Source organism: Pholcus phalangioides, unplaced genomic scaffold, assembly GCF_987345545.1.
Source record: "Pholcus phalangioides strain wild (caught in Gottingen) unplaced genomic scaffold, Ppha-v1.0 ptg000028l_1, whole genome shotgun sequence".
NCBI classification, from domain to species: Eukaryota; Metazoa; Arthropoda; class Arachnida; order Araneae; family Pholcidae; genus Pholcus; species Pholcus phalangioides.
Window position 1 is genome coordinate 4,827,682 of NW_028301618.1, and position 19,133 is coordinate 4,846,814.

The following is a 19,133-nucleotide window of genomic DNA, read 5'->3' on the forward strand; positions in this document are numbered from 1 at the left end:
GACAAGATTCTGAATCAGTACAGCTGCTACAAATACAGGCACTTTGAACCAGACTTAACATAGCATAAAAGACAGCAAGGAGAAAGTGAATAGAAAAAGATCAAAGCCAGTTTAGTCAGCGTCTCTGTAAAAACATTACCTATATAGGATATGTATTTTTATTTTTTTGCGCAAGCTATGCAATTCATTTATGGGACTATGAAAGGCTTTAGTGGATGAAAAATATTAATTATCAATTATTTTATTACTAATAATTATTAATTATAACTGAAAATTATGTAAGTGCACTTTTTTACAATAAAGAAAACTTTACTATGTTACTATGTATCACCTTTCCCATTGGTGGCGAGTAAAGACTGAATTCAGCCTCCAAAGCCTTTCTTGGAAATGATGGTAGCTTCATCAACTCTTCATGCAGGAAAAAGACCCTTTGCGCTATCTGGGTAGGTGATTTCAATATTGCTAAACTCATCAATGCCTATGGAGAATGGCAGGACAAAATTAATCGTGATTGTAAAAAAAACAAGCATTTTGCAAGAAAGAAATCAAATGTGATAAAAACTTTTTGAACTGTTCTGCCGCTCCCATGTTTTAGAATTTATAAACAATATCTTCGTTGCTCAAGCGGCAGTTTGAAGATTATTTTCCTGAAGATACTTGACACTACTGAGTAAAACATATACATTGAAAAAAATATTAAACACCATTGCGAACAGCATGGGAGGTTTTATCATGTTGAAGATGATGGCAAAAACCTTATACGTTTCTTTAGAATTCTTAACAAGACGTAAGGAACCATTCAAGTATTACATAAGAATAAAGGGTTTTGAATTTGCTGACTTTTGATGACGGGGGATTCAAATAATGATTATGTCATCACCAAGCCTAGGAGGAAAGATGCAGAGGTTTCACCCGAGCCAACAAGCCTAGGAAGGAAGACGTGGACCTGGCGCCTGGCCACAGAAAACAACAAAAGGCTCACTAGAGCTAGAAAGACATAAGAGCTCATAGACATAAATTGTATAATAGGAATTTTTAAAATCTGTATATAACCTTTTTTTATAATGTGTTTCATATTCTCATGTACTGTATTACGTATGCATAATAAAGCACCCAACACCACCCAGCCCCCTCATCCAGGACAATGGCCAAAATTGAACTATGGTTGATAGAGCTTGGGCAGTGCACAGTATGAAAATGATCATGCCATCAACCATCCCTTATGAAAATATGAAATATTCTTAATGACACCTTTAATTTTTGTATTTTTGAGTGTGTGTATTTCCTATCCCCCAAAAAACTTGACTACACGTGGTGTGGGCCCACCTTGTGCTATAACCAGACACATCCACAATGATTCCATCAAATTGCACTGGTAGCTATATAGGAAGGAACCGCCCCAAATTACTCAAAGGGTTTGTTTTAAGCAACCATCTTGATACTGACTGATTTAAAATCTCTGGAATTTAGAAAAACAATGATGAAGAATGTTCGCACCAACTAGCAACAGCAATTAATACCACTCTATTAATTAATGCTCAAAACTTCAAACACAAGCTAAAAAATATAGTGTGTTCACTGTTTAGTTTGTTATGTGAAAAATGTTCCCAGTGTATACATAGCAAAGTTCACCTACAGAGTGTCAGACAGTGGTGGTCAGGCTAACTATGTATAGTCTTGAAGGCAATCGTGGGAGTACAGGGGATCGATCTTAGGAAGGGCACAAAAGACTTGGTGGTGGGGTATAATGAATTTCTTACAGAGAAAATTTGGGGCCTTCAAATACCATTGAAATTAATATAAATTGACTATACCAACATATAAAGGTTTTTTTTTTTCGATATTGTAATTTTTTTTTTGCATGAAAAATTAATTTTTGATCGTCTTGCTCCCACCCCCACATACGCCTCTGATCTTAGTATGTGGTAGAAGATTTGAGGGGGGGGGGGCACAGAGCTAATGAAATTTTGCTGACAAGGGGGCAGGAGGGGGGGGGGTCAGAGTTCTGATAACTTTTGCTGATGGGAAGGGGAGGTGAAAAAGGGCTAAAAATTTGAATAATACTTGAATAGCCTGTAATGAAAAAAATATCTTTTCTCCAGATTTACCACCTTTTTTTAATTGACTGTTATCAGACAAGAGAATATATATACGTAAATCTGAGAAAAGGTTAGCCGAATCAACTCACTTCTTGGACACATTGAAAACAGATGTGTCAAATTCAATTTTTTATTTACTTGCAAAAAAAACCATTTTGTCCCAATTCGGTACAATAGAAAGAGCCTGCTGCTGTGATTTCTATCATTTAAGGTACAATACAGTCTACATAACAAACATCAGCAGATCTACTGCATTAAAATTGTATCTAAAATATACTTTGATACTGCGTACTCATATCGATGGCCTAGTTAAAAAAGGCAATAACTCAAAATTATATGTTTTGAGATATCTGCACTTTAAAGATTCACTTTGAATTGAATGGGGAATCAACTCAGATTTAATTACAGTAGAGAGAGCATGAGCAGAGTTGGGAGTTGCTGTTTTGCAATATGCAGAGGAATTTCCCACCATTTTTATGGCGTGTATGACTTAAAAATTCAATTTTCTGAGTTGTTTCCTTTTTGAATTGGACTATCATCTTGGTCTCAGTAGTTTGATCATATAACAAATATGCATGAAAGTTCAGAAATGGAAATAAAGAGCCATTGTCAAATCTTGGATGTTTACGTAGATGATATTGATTGGGTAGACATTTATAAAAAAAACTGTGATATTAATTTTGAAAAATAGAAATGATTCTCACTTTTCCGAGCTCCAAAAATTTCAGTTTCAATGCCTGTCGCTGCATGACTTCATATGCCTCATCTGGATCCATGTGGACTAATGACAACTGAGGATATTGTGATCGTTTGAAGAAATAGAAGTCTCGTACATACCAGTCAGGGTTGTGCATTTGGTCTATCAAAATAAACAAGTTTGATTTAATTAAATGAAAACCTGTTTTATTGTATGGAAATTATCAAGATCTTTATATATTCCTCACTTATTAGTAGAAACTGGAAGCTCAGGCACTGAAAATTGTGAAAATAGGAAGGTTAAAAGACACCAAAGATGATTAAAATAGGCAATAAAAAAAGGTGTCCAAAACTGACTAAAGAAGTGGCTGTATTTACAGTGTCTAATATTTCCATATTAGTTTATAATAACTATATTACAACTGGACAAAAATGAAATTGCATCAGACATGAAAATATACAATTCTGAATGCTTTTGACCTGCTAAACATGAATATCACCATGGACAAGCTTTATTGACTCCCGTTTTGGAGATATTACCATGTTAAATGTTGAAAAAGTGCTTTGCAAGCATTATCAATGGACAACAATGAAACTGTCCCCACATAAAAATATACATACCAGAATGATTTTGACCCGATTATTTATGCAGTGTTTTTATTTAAGGTTAGTGCTGTTTTTATATTATATTAATGCTGTACCTCTATATATTGGTTTAAGTTTTTATATTGTGTTGGTTTTTCTGTATATTTATCTTGTTTTCTTTACACTTATGTTGTGTTTTAATGTATTATATTTAACTTTTGGTCGGATGCAATACAAATCTTACCATGTTTGGGCGCAACTCATCTATGAGATTAAAAACTAATTTTTCGCTTAGGCTTAACCAATTAATGCCGGTTGGTAAGAAAATTTTCCATTCTAAATTTTAAGTTTTTCTTTGCCAATAAATGGTGGAAATGGTTCCACTCATTATTTTCTGTTTTTAAAAAAATCAAAGTCGCCAATAATGGGCTAAGGGAGAGCATATTAAACTAAACTTCACTCAAACAAGGTTATAATTGCGTTTTTAAGTAACTTTTGTATTTCTTTACTATTTCCAATAACAAAATTTGAATAAAAATAAGTATATTTTCATGGTCAAATTTGTGTTCAGCACACAGAAGAATTATATATGAATCGACAATTTTTGTTCCAGATGCAGAAACTTTGTCGAAATTCATTATTGATTCATATGTTATTAGCCAAGCCATTACTATCTTGGCAAAAAGAAGTATTTGCAATCCTTCAAGCTTAGGCCAGAGATAATTTAATCAAATATTTAAATGCATAACTAGCTAACATGCAAAATAATGCTAGCTGAAATTAAAGAATGATAATCAGTGAATAATGAATTGAAATATCCTAACTATGCAGAATATGCCGGGAAAATGTTGAAATAGGCATTTTTTACAAAAAAAAAAAGTTCAAAAACAGGTAAAATAAGGCATTAATGGCATTTTGCCTGAACTCCTGTGCTCTACTTATTAGGTATTCTGGCTCATTTGAAAATTAATAAATTAGCAAAGAAAACTTAGCAGCTCTGATGTGCAATTCAAATGCTTTAAAAATAGCTATTACAATATAACCTTACTGATCTGAACTGGTTGGGATCAGGATCTGTTTGGACCAGCGGAACATTTTGGTCACTTGGATTTTCATCTTTTAAACACACTATATTTTTAAACATTTAATGAAGAGTCACAGACCTAATCATTTTGATGAAACAAAAATGATCCAGGTTGACTTGTACATCTATCAACTCAGTTCTCTTTCTATCTAATACATAATTCTGTTTAACCAGGACTGTCTTAATGAGTTTAGAGCCCCTTTCAACTTCCGTGAAAAAATGTATCCCAGTGATTAAACGTAAAATAAAATTGTGGATAATGAAACAAAATGAAATATTGAAATAAGAAGGAAAATTGCAGAATGAATGAAAACTTCAAGGTGGGTGCCCCAAGCCTGTGGGCTACTCATTGAGATGCTGCTGTATTCAGAGATGATCAAAAATCTTATTTTTTACTGTACATGTGCTAAATCGGAGCACTTGGATAGGGACATCTTAATGCAAAGATACAGCCAAAAGCTGTCTGGGAGCCACTGGTTCACCAGAGATCCTATGTCAATTGATTCCAATTGACATTGATTGCATGAAAACAAGTTTCATTATCGATGAATGGTTATACGAACTGACTGTGTGAGTTGAGAGTGCACAGATTTATTAAGCAATGTATTTACACCAGTAACGCAAATAGGTTAAATTAAAATTACATGAAACAAAGTTGATTCAGGTATCTTACTGGTTTTGGTGTCAACAAGAAAATAAGATGATTGCTGTGACTCTTCTATGGCAAAAAAATCCAGGCTGTCTTGTAGAATCAATGAGAACTGTGTATCCTAAACAGAAATAAATCAAGAATGACTAAATTTGCATAATGTAAGTGTTTAGAAATGCTTTTAAAATGTATGAATCATTTTACATGTATAAGCTATAAGTGCAACAAATAAAATCCACCTTGAATAAATGTCATTATTCGCTTATTAATAATGGTGACCTGAGGGCAAAAGAAATCCCTGAAACTTGGGTTGTAGTGATTATAAGCAAACATGATGAGCACAGAAAAATAAATAAATAAAATAAGTTGGTTTTTAAGAGATACCCGATAGTAATATCTGTTCAAGGGGCTGGGAAAGAAATTACTATTGACACATATGTTAACGAGACAGAAAAACAGAAATACTTTTGGTTCAAATCAAGAGTAATGTGAGAGTAAATAGTTTATTTACAAGTTCTTGAAATTCCACAATCAGATAGTATCTATATTTATGAGCACGAAAACTACCAGGAACTTTCTGAAATGTCCTCGAGAGATGAAGCATTTTAAAGTGTTCCCCTGTAATAACACTCAGAACTTTTTTCAAGCAGACTTTTATCAAGAATAAGGACGAGTTTGAGAACTAAATGATGGACTTCGATGTGCTATGCAGTATTATTTGCAAGAAGTGTATGGGGAGGGGGTAGCTCAGGGAGCTCGTGGCATCCCTCCAAGCCTACCAAAACTCAGAAGTAAAAAATTAATATTTCAGTGAAAAGATTTTAAATATTGATAGAAAATATACTTTATATGCTATATTAACAGATCTCTGTTAATTTAAATGTTTTTTGAAGGGTGGTAACGGAAAATTTCTTTGGAAGAAAATTTTTGTTTCCCCCTCCTCCTCCAAGCCTTGCGGGGCCCTCTCTAAAGGTGGTTCCTGGGTATGCTCCTGTTTCCGAGAAAATATTCTTATAATCATAGTGCTTTTTGGATAAGTTATAGTAAACTTTGCATCATGTGTCATATTTATATACATACCTCATGTATCGGATACTGGGATGGTATGCCACCAGCATCTGGTCCATGTATTATAATCTTTTTAGCGCTTGGTACATTAGCTGTTATTAGGAGTGTTGCCTGCAGAAAGGAAAGAATGTTGTTAGAAACAAAACAAATCACAGATGATTGTTTTTCAGTACAAAAAAGTTAAGGATTGTTCGTTCCAACTGACCAACTGAATAACACTTTTTTAATACTATATATGTATATCTTTTAACTGGAAAAAAAAAGGATCAAAAGCTACATCCACACCCACAGAGCTCCACAGCATAAAATCTGGTTTTGAGATGGCTAGCACAGTGCAGGGGATTTTGCATAGCCATACCCCAAAACCGGTTTTTGCACTGCAGTATTTTGTGTGTGTGAACCAGCCTTGTCACTTACATCACACTGCTCCTTCCGTAAGGTTTGTTTCAAGTCTTTGAGGAATAAGCCATGAACACTGGGGACAACCTGGGAGACGAAAAAACCAGCTTTAGAGCTGAGTGTGTTCAAACTTATATGTCTTACCTTGCCTTCTCAATTTGTTTTTAATCAGTGCAAAGCTGATGAATGAATGAAAACATGTGCATCAAATGCCGAAAATGAAAGAATAAATATTTTGTCATTCACCTGCCATAATACTGACAAAGCATTCCCGATATTGTCCTGGCCATTTTCTAATGGTGTCCTGACATAGAACATCACATACCCAATCTGAAATTTGAAATATGCGGATCATTTTTATTTTAAATGAGATTGGCAAGAAAAGTATATTTCAAAATATGATAGAAAGTTTTTTAAATTAAAAAAAAAATCATTCACAAAATATACACAGCTGATTCAAAGCTTTGACTCTAATTTGTGAGTTTTATAAGTCAAACCTATGATTTCCAATGAAACAAAAAACTAATAATCATGCTAAGCAGGGCCGCAACTAAGATCCCCCCCCCCCCACAACTTCAAAATTTGATAATTTTATAATGGTGTTCTTTGTTTCCACCTAAAACTACTGCTCTCTAAATTTTTCTGTCTGGGACACAGTTGCCCCCTGTAGTTTCGACCCTGATTCTAAGGCATGAGAAATTGATTAGGTGATGATGAGATGCAGAATTAATAAGGGGAAAAAGTACCACAAAAGTTTTTGATTTATTGCATCTGCAAAACATGCTTATGGATCAATTATCAATGATGGAATGAAAAAAAGAGTGAGGTGTGTATTTACTCACCAGGTAGTTATACAATGTGTAAGCTGATTGGGCTGGAAGTTGAGGCACAAAGCGCAACAGTTTCCTAAGGATCTGGAACATTTCTAGCTGCTTCTCCCTAGTCAGTTTCTCGAGGATGTGTCTCAGAAAAAGTGCTGTATCGTCCACAAGGCAGAGCCAAATCACTTTCAAAGCAGCTTCGTATACTGGAATATAATCAAAGGTGAAGATTGACATTATGCTGACATGAGAATTCAAAAAAAAAAAATAATAATTAATATACAGGATGCCTATAATTATATTTAGCGTTTTCATAATCAGAAAATTAAAAAATTTATGATTTTTAGAAACGTCTTGATGAAGGGGAAAAATTCTGAAGACTGAAAATATTTGCCTAGCTTTTTTTATACAGAATAACCATGTTCGTAAATTATTTTCACCAGCAAAGCAGGTTCTTCCAAACTCGACAACATCGTATTCTTTAGTGAGGAAATTACAACAGAAATAGTTCTGTTGGGAGCTGCATAGATACCCTCGCATGAAGGTTGAGTAATTTGGCGCCATGTTTACAAAAAATTACCATGTGCCCTCTGATTTGCATAGAAAATGCCCTCTAGTGACAAATGTTGGAACTGGATTTTTTCAAATAGATTCTTCCCCGCCCCCTTCATTAAGGTGTTTCCAAAGTTTCATAACTTTCTGAGAAATAGTTATGCCCATACACAGCTTTGAATAGGTGAAACTTTAATTATGTTATACTCTGTATTTTTCAACTGATCCGGCATTACATTGATGTAATATAGAATTTCACAGAAGGCATAAATTACCTGCTATACCATCAGAATTGACCTGAGAATCTTCAAGCAAGCTGATTATGGGTATGGCAGCTGAACAGAGGCATGACGGGAAGAGTGCTTGTGCTGCTTGCATGTGATGGGCGGTAGTCCTCTCGAGGGGAAGATCTTCATCTTCTGCACAAAAAAATATCAGAAACAACTGGGAATAACAGAAGTTTTGCAAAGCAGAAAATTTCACATAATGTGTGAATTTTGGGGGAAGGTATATCTTAGAACTGCGATAAGTATGACACATGAAAAAATATTATATATACCGTCTTCATGTTCGTCTACGGAATGAAACAAAGCAGGTTCATAGGCAGCTTGTGCTGTTACAGCAACTGTGGTGATGTGGAAGTTTTCGCGTTCTGTTCTTTTCTTCTCTATCTCATCCTGTAGAGCTTTGTGTATGAGTTCCATCTGCTGTTTCCTTCTCGTTTTTGTTGCAGTTACGAAAGATCGTTGGAGCTGAAATTTATAAGACATCGATTATTGAAACCAATCTTTCGCAGTAGGAAACTGATTTTAAAAAGAGGGAGGGATAGTAAGGCTTCAAAAAAAAAAAAAAATCACTGAAACATCTGAAAAGAAATCCAGTTCTTTAAATGGCGACATGTGGATCGCAATGTTTATTAAAAATATCAATAAGATATGTAATATCTTATTGTCATATATGTAATATTGCCAAAAACCATCGACGAAATATTTTATTCATAATTTTTTTTATCTTAATGTGAATGTAATTACCGTTTGATCTTGACTGATGGTCACTTCTTCAACTTTGGCCTTCACATGCGGCATCCAGGGTGTGTCAGCTACGGGTGTACAATCCATGGCTATTTTCGGTGATGGTAGAGTGAATTCAATATTTGGCGGTGGAACCTGGCCACACGAGGAGAAAATTTGCTATATATTTTTACAACTAGTTCTTGTAAAGAGCGTTATTATTAAATGTGGATGAGAAATTGGAGACAAATGGCTAATTTATCATACTTTGAAAGTAATATGGGCACCTTCTTCCATCCGCGGCCAGCACTGATAACGATTCCTCCACAAGACATGGAACCTATAAATGCAGAATAACTATATGCACACTTTAATGATAAAATGAAATATAAAATAGTGAAAATAAAATTAAAATGCCAGAAAGAAGAATGCTCAGCTACAATCAATATTTTAATGTGGAGGAATTTAGACAATGCACATTCAGCCTGTGGCCTATAGGCTTAATGTGGCCTTCGAAGTTATGTTCTTAACTTTATGTTCAAAGTCCCCTATGACTTTGAACATAACATGATTAGTGCAGTGGAACTTGATTAATTAAAGTGGCTAATTGGAGTTTTGGATGATTCGAACTTTAACTAACTTTTGAGTTTTATACCTAATTCACAATGTTATAATTTCTTGTTTAATTCAATTTTCTTTAAAAATTTGTAAAACTTGTCATTATATCAGGGTCAGACTATATCACACATACTAGACTCATTCGTAATTTTTTTTCGTATTTATCATATTCACCAGGGTATCGTGCAGAAAGACATTCTCCCCTTGTTAATACAACTGATACAGAAAACTGGCTCAATGAAGAGATATTGGTGTTACAAGGAAGGAAAATTCATCTTTGCTCCGAGCTGTTAGCCGCTTACATTCTGCTAATAGCTTGCAGATAACATCAGGGCCAAAAGATGGTGATGTATATGCAGGAAGACATATATGCAGAAGCCAGTTTTTTGTAACTGTTGTACTAGGGCAACGGTTCTCAACTTTTTTGACTCGAGGAGCCCTTTTCAATATATAATTTCTATGGCGGAACCCTGTTTGACTCGAGGAGCCCTTTCTCATACATCATTTTTATGGCAGAACCTTGTAGGCCTCTCTTATTTACTTACCTATCAAATTTACTAATTCATTTTATTTTCTGTGAGTCGCCGCGGAGCACCGGTTGAGAACCGCTGTACTGGGGTATTATGCATAATCTAAGATAAAGGCGATAAATTTCAAGCCTGTCTCAAATTTACCAACGACACTTGGTTATTATGCATATTCAGTAGTAAAAGTGATTTTATCAAACTTACCAGCATGATTGGTAAGTATGCATAATTACCAGTTATTATGCATAATAACCAATTTATCACATTTACTGTAACATATACATCATGCCCCCCTGCCAACATCAATGAAGATGATAACTTCGATGATAACTTTTTTTTAAATTGTCATGAGAAAAAAAAAAATGTTTTAAGCGGAGAAAAACGCTTCAAACAAGAAATATTGATGAGTATTAGTAAAAGTAGGGACCATGAAAATAAGTCTTACTAGGAGGGAAAATGTTCCAAGTGGGAATGTTATTAGCTGGATCCATTGTACACGTGCACACTTCCAATACAACCCACTTGGTAATTAATTGCCCATGGCGATAGATCATAGTTTTGTTTGGTTTTCACTCTGCTCCAGTGGGTCCCAGAATGCATCTCATTACTTTTATTTTTTCATTCCAGAAATTCACTAAACCTGGATTCAAATCCCCAATGAAAATAAGTCTCGTGGAAAATAGCAAATTTTTATTCAAAACTTTTTGAATTATTTTATTTTGTTGTGGCTTGCTACTCTTAATTTAGCATCTTGAGTGGTCCATCCACCACAGCCTATGAAAGGTCGAGCAGCCCTGATTAAGGATCAGGATGGGGACTTGGGTCAACAAACCTAACACTTGATGTCGCATCTGTTGTAGAAAAAAAACTGGTCTTTTCTGGAACATATTTTCAATGTTTTTTCAAAATAATAAAATTGAGCTATTGCTTAAAGTTAGTCAATGAATAAATGTTGTTCAAAGTCCAGGGTGGCCAAATGCTTACTTGCCCATGCAGAAATCGGGCCTTGACCATGAAAAAATAAATATTTTTAAAGTAAAAGAAATGGATTTTAATTCTTACTTCAGGATAGCTTTTACTCTGTTTGAAGTCTCCTCATGTTTCAACTCTCTATGAAGCAACTGTGAAGCAGCTTCTGGCGATTTTACTGATGCCAAAATGAATGCTACAGCTGTAAATTCATTAAGAAGTATTTTCATTAATACTACACATATTTCCATTAATAAATCATTTGGCTGCAATACAATCAAATGATAGCAATACTGGTTCGCAAGTAAGAACCATAAAATAATGGTCGACTATTTGGGATTAGCATTTCTGGACTCTGCCACGAAGCTGAGCTGGAAGAGATCTCAGCAACGGGATAAGTCCAGTGGCAAAGTTCTGGCATTCATTCAGACTATTTGGGGGAAAAAAACAAACACAGTCTAATGCAAAAGTTCCTAACAAGGAGTCCAAGAACCTGTTGGAGATTCTTGGAGTGATTTCAGTGATTAAAGCTTGGCTATTGAATAGAGGTCACTGATTTATGTGCGACACCAATTCAGCAAAGATTCTTAGCTCTTTCTCATCTAACGAATAATTTTGCACTACTTTATTGTACAAAAAAATGAAGTGTGTTGAAATGTGTGAAATGTACTGTGACATACCAGCAGCAGAGGTCATTTGTTGATCAGTTTCGAGTAAGAGTTCCCATGTAACAGACAGGATGTACGTGAATTGATCTTCCGGCATCACAACAGCTCCCCTCACCACTGTTGACAACGTGCAATGAAACAAGTTTTTGACCTGCAAAAAGTAAGAAAACAGAAATGCATATAAATTATTATGAGAGTTTTAGTTATCCTAGTTTTCACAGAGAGTGGTTCTAAAACAGATGAATAGAGTTCCATGGAATTTATCGGGAAGTTAAAAACATCTGCTGATACTGCTAATGTACCTGGGACTTGATGTACTTGAGGATGGGTAATTCTTCCTTAGCTTTCTTCTGGTCGGTTTGGGTCGAAGGTGGAATCTTGGGTTCGTTTTTCTCGGCATGCACACCCGCCTCAATGTCATGAGCAAGGAACGTCGTGCTGCTGTGCAAAGATCTAAATGCTCCCAAGTGAGGAACTTCACCGGGCCTCTCCAATTTGTCCAAGTTATGGGCTACGCTCGCCTTGCGACGAAGAGGAGAGCTGGGTGCTGTTATTATCTGTAAACCACATACACAATTGATCACAACTCTAATTTCATTCCGCAAAAAAAGAGTTACACATTAAATCTATTTCTCTACTTCCCACAGAAAGCAGGAGACTTACATCACTATACTTATATAAAAACATAAAATTTAGGCGCCTGTTACTTCCATTTTTATATGCATATTTTTATTCAACTTTCCAAAAACTTACTTTTTTAATCTTCTTGTCTTTCTTGACATAGTTTTTGTCATCTTGTTGTTTTTCCGGATCCAACATGGTGCCAAAATCCTCTCCATACACCTAGGAATAGAAAACACACAAAATAAAAACCAATACAGGTGTCTTTCGCTTCACACAAATTGGTTATTGGCATACCCAGGGCCACAACTAGGGGAGGACAGGGGGTTCTGATGCCCCAGGCACTGAACCACTACTGAGTTTACTCTTTTTTTTGTTCAAAATTACAGAGAGCGGGTGCCAGAATGGATACTGGCCCTGGGTGATAGAGTTAATTTCCATTTCTAGGTGTGGCTCTGGTCATGCCTCCAATTTGCAAGCTCATTTTCATCATTAAAATCAAACTCCAGGCCAATATTCACAGGTTACAATTTTTTAAATAAACTTTTCAAAATTGTGATAACTGAGACCACTTAAAGCAAGTGACATCTGTATTAGTATATAAGTTCCCCCCTACAAAAAAATTGAAACATCCTTTCTACTGGATGTCTAGTCAATTACAAAGCATCTTATTTCATCATTTTTACCCAGTCACGATTATTTTATGTACACGAGAGTCAATTAAGGCAGACCTATAGTTTAGAGTAGATTCTGAAAATGGCTTTTCCTTCTTGTCTTTCTCAGATAGGTTTGGACACTAATCACTTGGTGTGCACTCATAGGCGGAGATTGACTTAGAAGTGTGGGGAGCAATGTCATTGCTGGGGGGGGGGGGGACACGGTGATGATGATGTCAATTCATATTGTTACGAATTATGAACGATAGATGGCGCAAGTCTTTATCGCAATCTTCTGATGGCTCTCAAAATATCGAAATCGGTTAATACCGGTTTCGGTTTGGCGGAAATGACTGTGATTGGTGGAGAACTGGCAGGGCGTGTAAAGAAAAATCTAGAAAGTCCCGCCCCCTCCAAACAGTGATTCAACGCCCCTCCGGGCAGTCCGTATGGTGGCGCTGCCGACTAGGAAACTGTAAAATAGAATCTTGTGGAATGTTCTTTTTCTCGAAGTTTCTCCGGGGTTATAAATACCGTGGCGCACACAAGATGGCAGGCTCAAGGAGATTCAGTCAGTTGTGTTTAAACTTTGCGAGAAAGTTGTTAGCTCTCCGATTAGCTTGTAAATATGTGAAAAGTGCTGTTCTGTAAATAAATCTGTGTTTTTCTGTCGAACCGCTTCTTGTTTTGCAACATTGAAGTCTTGTGGAAAATTATCTGGAACAATATATACATTAGATCAGTCGACTCCACCTTTGATGCTGGGGGGCAATGCCCCCCCCCCCGTATCTATGCCCATGTGCGCACTGACTGCAGTGGCTATGTGCTGTACATTATATCAAATGCAGAAAAACACAGTCACAAGGACTTTCTTTCTTTCAAACCTAGCACAACTATGATCTATCGCCATGGGCAATTTATTACTAAGTGGGTTGTATCAGAAGTGTGCATGTGTACAATGGATCCAGCTAATAACATTCCCACTTGGAACATTTTCCCTCCTAGTAAAACTTATTTCCATGGTCCCTACTTTCACTAATACTCATAGATATCTCTTGTTTGAAGCATTTTTCTCCGCTTAAAACATTTTTTTCTCATGACAATTTAAAAAAAAAAGTTATAAGCAGAACTCACTGTACCTAACAGTCTGAGTGGGTATCTAGTGTTCTGTGTGAATTTTTAGTGCTGCCATCTATATTTCAAATTAAGAGTGAAGTGTGAGGATTCAAAATTTGTACGTCTGTAAAATCTGCTGCTCTTTGCAGCGAGACTTTTTAACAGGGAGATCAAATTGCATTCATGTGTTAAAGTTGAGAACCACAGAAAACCAACTTAATGTCACAAGGACTGAACAGTGTTGGAATCAAAAAACTTCTGATCATATTTGCTACAATAAGCTAATGTTTACTTATCAACCTCAGCCACCAAGCCCCATTAAGGTAGAGCCTTCTTAGAATTATCTCCTTGTTTGTTAGTGGGTGGGGGGTGGACTTTCACACAAAACCGCTGAAGTGGTTTGCCACAGTTGCAAGTAAAATCTTGCAAGCGATTTATGAAAAGTAATGGCCAAATAACTTAGAATTTTTATGTATTGTGTATATATTATATCTAATCCCTGTTGTGACAGCCTCAAGCAATATAATGATAACATAAAGTAGTTCCAAACACGATTGCATTTAGGTGTGTTCTGTCTTGTAAACATTAATTGAAATGAGAGTTTTTCCTTTTGTGATGCATCATGCTAGAACAGTGTTTTTCAATTAGCGCTTACCCGATTGGTTTCGTTAGCATGTGGGCACATCCTTTTCATTCACTTTTTGTTATATATATATATATATAACCAATCGGGTAAGCGCTAATTGAAAAACACTGTTCTAGCATGATGCATTACAAAAGAAAAAACTCTCATTTCAATTAATGTTTACAGGACAGAACAACACCTAAATGCAATCGTGTTTGGAACTACTTTATGTTATCGTTATATATATATATATTTTAATTTATACTGCGTCAAGATGAGTAGTCCATTTTCAATTTTTTATTAATTTAAAATCTAGAGATTGAAATTGTTCAAGTTCTGGCCAGGTTTACAGCCGCAGTAACTTGTACAAGTTCTGAACAATTCCAGTTTGTAGAAAAACCAAGTGAAAGATTTGCAAAGCAGGCCTTGGTCAAAAAATCAAGGACCCCTGCGTTACGTCTCAGCACCTCACTACATTTTCAGTTTAATTTCTGGTCTGTTCTAAAACCTATGCAGAGGACCCCCCCCCCCCCCCCCGATGTTCTGCATACCATTTTTTGAAAAATAAGCTGCACTGCAAGAATAAATGTCAACACGTGTTTCTGAACATGAATGAGTGAAATGGGCTTACTTTGCGCACCGCTTTCATCAGTCGATTGCAAGATCGCATCTGCCTACGGTAACAGTTTTGCTGGCAGAAGTACTGATGAGGGCACGTGTAATTGAAACTGCCAGCCATCTGAACTACAGTCTGCAGGGGAAAAATAAATAAATATTAATAATGACGATCTATGATATTTGACATCTTTTACACACATGGAATATAAATACATCATGACCCAATGCACATTTAAATAATTTGTTAATGCAAAACAAAGAAATCATTCTAAAATGAAAAAATGAAGAGTTCCGTGTAAATCAGGGGTTCTTAACCTTTTGTATTCCATGGACGCCCCTGTGCTTATAAAGTGAAGGCCACAGACCCCTTTTGTAAATAATACAGTAAAACAACCTCTTAACAATAACCCCTTTTTTTCAACCAAATTATAATTTTCCTTGTACAATAAAAGTATATGTTTCGAAGCCCTGGTTAATGGTCTACCCTCTTTTACGGACAATTTTTTCTGTCCCACCAGTGTCCACAAAACAGGGGTTCCCCCGTATTCAGTACATAGTGATGCAAAAATGAGTTATTTTTTTCTCATCTAATCCCACGGACCCTCTAAAATCCCTCTGCAGAACTGTGGCTTAGAACCAATGGTTGAAATGCACTTTACACGGTTAGTTAACATGAGATTTCAAATAGTAGAGTGTGACATTGTATCAAGTGCTTTTCTAACGGTAGGTCAAAGGCAAATTCAAATGAAAAATTGGATTATTTAATTTAAAAAAATAGGTGGTGCTGTAGCCTATGTCAATAAAATACTCATCTAAAAAGTACCAAAGGATATTTAAAAGTGTTGCGAGTTCGATACCTGATCCGTCCTTGTCAGAAACTTTCCTGGCACGGAGGTACAACAGAAACGGTGACAACATGATCACAGAATATGATTGTTACCACAGGGAGTCTTACACTGAAGGGTTAGCACACCAACTTCTTGGCCAGTATAAAAAAGGCAAAATGTTGTGCACTGCCATTCTGAATCGGCAATAAATTGTAGGTTATGGTGTAATTGGCCATTGTGTGCAGAAAATGACTGCGGTGAGATAAAAATGATCAAATGAAAAAAGAAGTATTGTTGTATAGATTTAGTTTTATATATGATGTATTCTTTTAGCGACGTTCCGCTTCATTCTAATCTTCCAATTATTGATTTATAGTATTCATTCACAGAAGCTCAATTACCAGTGAGAATCGAAATACGATACAAAGAAATAGTTTGAGATACTATGTCTATACACACTATCAAATTTTTACTCACCTTAAGCCATGGTAGATGCTTGGTTAGTGTACTGTCATCATTTTCGATGTCTTCTGGACTCTCTGGTAGCTGGTCATCACTCAAAACACCAGGTGATTCGTCGCCGCTTATATCTCCACGTTCACTCGTGTCACTGCGATCAGATACTGCACTTACTTTCCTCCTTGACTTGATGCTGTCAGAACGTTTCAGAACTGACAAGAAAAAGAGTGGAGGTAAAAAACACTGATGTTACTGAATCTTTTATTCAATATTAGTAGTCTAAATACAGGGTGGTTACAATTAAACTGACACTACTCAGACCTACGTAGTGCCCATTCTGGCGGACGTATTTTGTTAAAACTTGTTGTACAGGTTATGTGGACCATGGGGGGAAAAGAAAACTGCAGTAAAAAATAGTTTAATTTTCAACCACCAGGTGAAAAAGTGGCACTTTTTATTGCAGTTTTCCCCTATGGTCTATATACCAGGTTACAAAAAAGTATAATCACCAGAATGGGCACTACATAGGTCTGAGTAGTGTCAGTTTAACTACAACCACCCTGTATGTCCCTAGAAACATTATAAAGGTGTGTATACATTATCATGCTGATCTTGCAATGTACAACCCCCTGCAGTGGTTTTAATCCATTTGTGGGTACACAAACTTCCTTTGTGTTTGTTGAAAAAACTGATTCTAAGTGGGTCCAGTTGAAACAGCTTGAAAGAAAAGGCTTTCATTGCATGATTTGCACGCTGATGTATACACGCCTTAAGGCATACTAAAAAAAATTGAGGGTAATTGAAGGAACAAGCATCAAGGGTTTTTTTTTTTTTTTACTAACCAAGATCTTCTTGATCTTCAGCGAATGTTGATGACCTTGCTCTTGACCTTCTGTCACCTCCACCCCCAACTCCAGGTTTCTTAAGTTTCAAACTGCGACGTTTAAAGCTTGAGCCATGACTTGTAGATCCTGGGCCTCTTCTGAGAAGATGCCTCCCTGGTGGGAATTTTCGAACTCCTGTAAAAATAAAAAACTTAACGAATGGCAACCTTTGAGAGCAGGTGAGGAAAGTACACAAGTAGACTAATTCTTTTAGCTTACCTTTCTTCTCATCGTCATCCTGTATGACGACTGTAGCATTGCTGCTGTTTTCTGATTCATCTCCATCAGCATCATGTAAGAAAAAGCTAATTCGTCGTTCACCAGGGGGCGCTAATGATTGAAAAATTAAAGCTTTTAGTGAGCCAAAGCAGGTAATGTTCTTCAAGTTTTAAATGTGAAGATACAATTTGATGGAAATAAAAACATCTTCACGGCAAAACGGTTTTAGCTACAAGCAATTTCGAACAGTACCTGGGTGGATCTGTTCAGCCAAGGAGGATATGCTATGTGCAGAATTCTGACTAAAACCTAAACTACTCAGGGCCATGCTCCAACGACGGTTGGCAGTCATGTTCTGCTGCTGAAAGATGTGCTTTTCCCTGCATGATGACCGAGATGACTTTTGTGGAAGATACTGGAAGGTCTCTCTCATGAATGCGGTTATCTCTAGCAGGAGTTGGCAGGCGGCCACTTTCAAGGCGGGTGGGCAGTCTGAGCTATTGGGATTAACACATGCTAGACAAAGAAATGGAAGAAACAAAAAAAAAAATCATATGTAATCCAACTTAAAATTTTTTCCCTCAGCATTAGCTACAGTTTCTAAGCTATATAGCTGAGAATTCGGCCCCCATATCCGTATTAGCTACAGCTTCTAATAGCTTCTCTCTTAGCTACAGCCATTATTAGCTATAGTTCTAAAAAAATTAATTTTCGGGGTTATATATGAAACACTGGGGTGAGGTATCAAATCATGGTTAAGAAAAATCTACATGAAAATTGAAGGCCATAGCGGGGGAGGGGAGGACTTGTGGGTTTTTCTTTCTTTCAAGCCGAGCACAAATCAGGTCTATCACCATTTATGGGCGATTTACTACCTAGTGAGTTGTGATGGAGGTGAAACTGTGTGTGTACCTAACAGTCTGAGTGCATATGTAGTGTTGTGTTCGATTTTTCAGTGCTGCCATCTATATTTCAGAAGTGAAGTGAGTGATGTGTTATGATTGAATTGCATTTGTGCTGTTTGTAGGTCTGTTGCTCTCTGTGGCAAGACTTTTTAATGGGGAGATCGGCTCGCATTTGCGCCTTGAAGTTGGGAACCACAGAAAACCAACTTCAGCCGACCACCACTATGGCGACGATGGGGTTAGAACCTGGGTCCTTGCAATGCAAGTCCGTCACTATGACCACTCGACCACCATAGCAGCGACTTGTGGGTCTGGTCACCCCACCCTCAAAATGTGAGAAAATGACCGAAAAAGGGGAAGAAAGATGGCCAAATCTATTGTTCTATCACTTCGCTCCCCCCCTAAACGATATTTCTGGCTACAGGCCTGTGAAAATCATAACTAACACCAATCATGAA

The 19,133-nt window shown here is 36.5% G+C and overlaps 1 protein-coding gene across 3 annotated transcripts in view; it reads right to left on the reverse strand.

The window, feature by feature from the left end:
- Positions 1 to 19,133, reverse strand: part of unc80 (unc80, NALCN channel complex subunit) — an 86,953-nt gene that overhangs the window by 31,634 nt on the left and 36,186 nt on the right. For all 3 annotated transcript variants that reach the window (XM_089252275.1, XM_089252274.1, XM_089252276.1), the window contains exons 23-42: positions 18,023 to 18,286; positions 17,771 to 17,881; positions 17,510 to 17,686; positions 16,686 to 16,879; positions 15,395 to 15,514; positions 12,499 to 12,588; positions 12,048 to 12,302; positions 11,758 to 11,896; positions 11,171 to 11,279; positions 9,231 to 9,303; positions 8,985 to 9,119; positions 8,513 to 8,705; positions 8,229 to 8,372; positions 7,423 to 7,607; positions 6,827 to 6,910; positions 6,599 to 6,667; positions 6,194 to 6,292; positions 5,138 to 5,234; positions 2,804 to 2,958; positions 332 to 478 (exon numbers count right to left, since the gene is read on the reverse strand). In XM_089252275.1, coding sequence (XP_089108401.1) covers positions 332 to 478; positions 2,804 to 2,958; positions 5,138 to 5,234; positions 6,194 to 6,292; positions 6,599 to 6,667; positions 6,827 to 6,910; positions 7,423 to 7,607; positions 8,229 to 8,372; positions 8,513 to 8,705; positions 8,985 to 9,119; positions 9,231 to 9,303; positions 11,171 to 11,279; positions 11,758 to 11,896; positions 12,048 to 12,302; positions 12,499 to 12,588; positions 15,395 to 15,514; positions 16,686 to 16,879; positions 17,510 to 17,686; positions 17,771 to 17,881; positions 18,023 to 18,286 — 2,840 coding nt within the window. The remainder of the gene's footprint in view (positions 1 to 331; positions 479 to 2,803; positions 2,959 to 5,137; positions 5,235 to 6,193; positions 6,293 to 6,598; positions 6,668 to 6,826; positions 6,911 to 7,422; positions 7,608 to 8,228; positions 8,373 to 8,512; positions 8,706 to 8,984; positions 9,120 to 9,230; positions 9,304 to 11,170; positions 11,280 to 11,757; positions 11,897 to 12,047; positions 12,303 to 12,498; positions 12,589 to 15,394; positions 15,515 to 16,685; positions 16,880 to 17,509; positions 17,687 to 17,770; positions 17,882 to 18,022; positions 18,287 to 19,133) is intronic.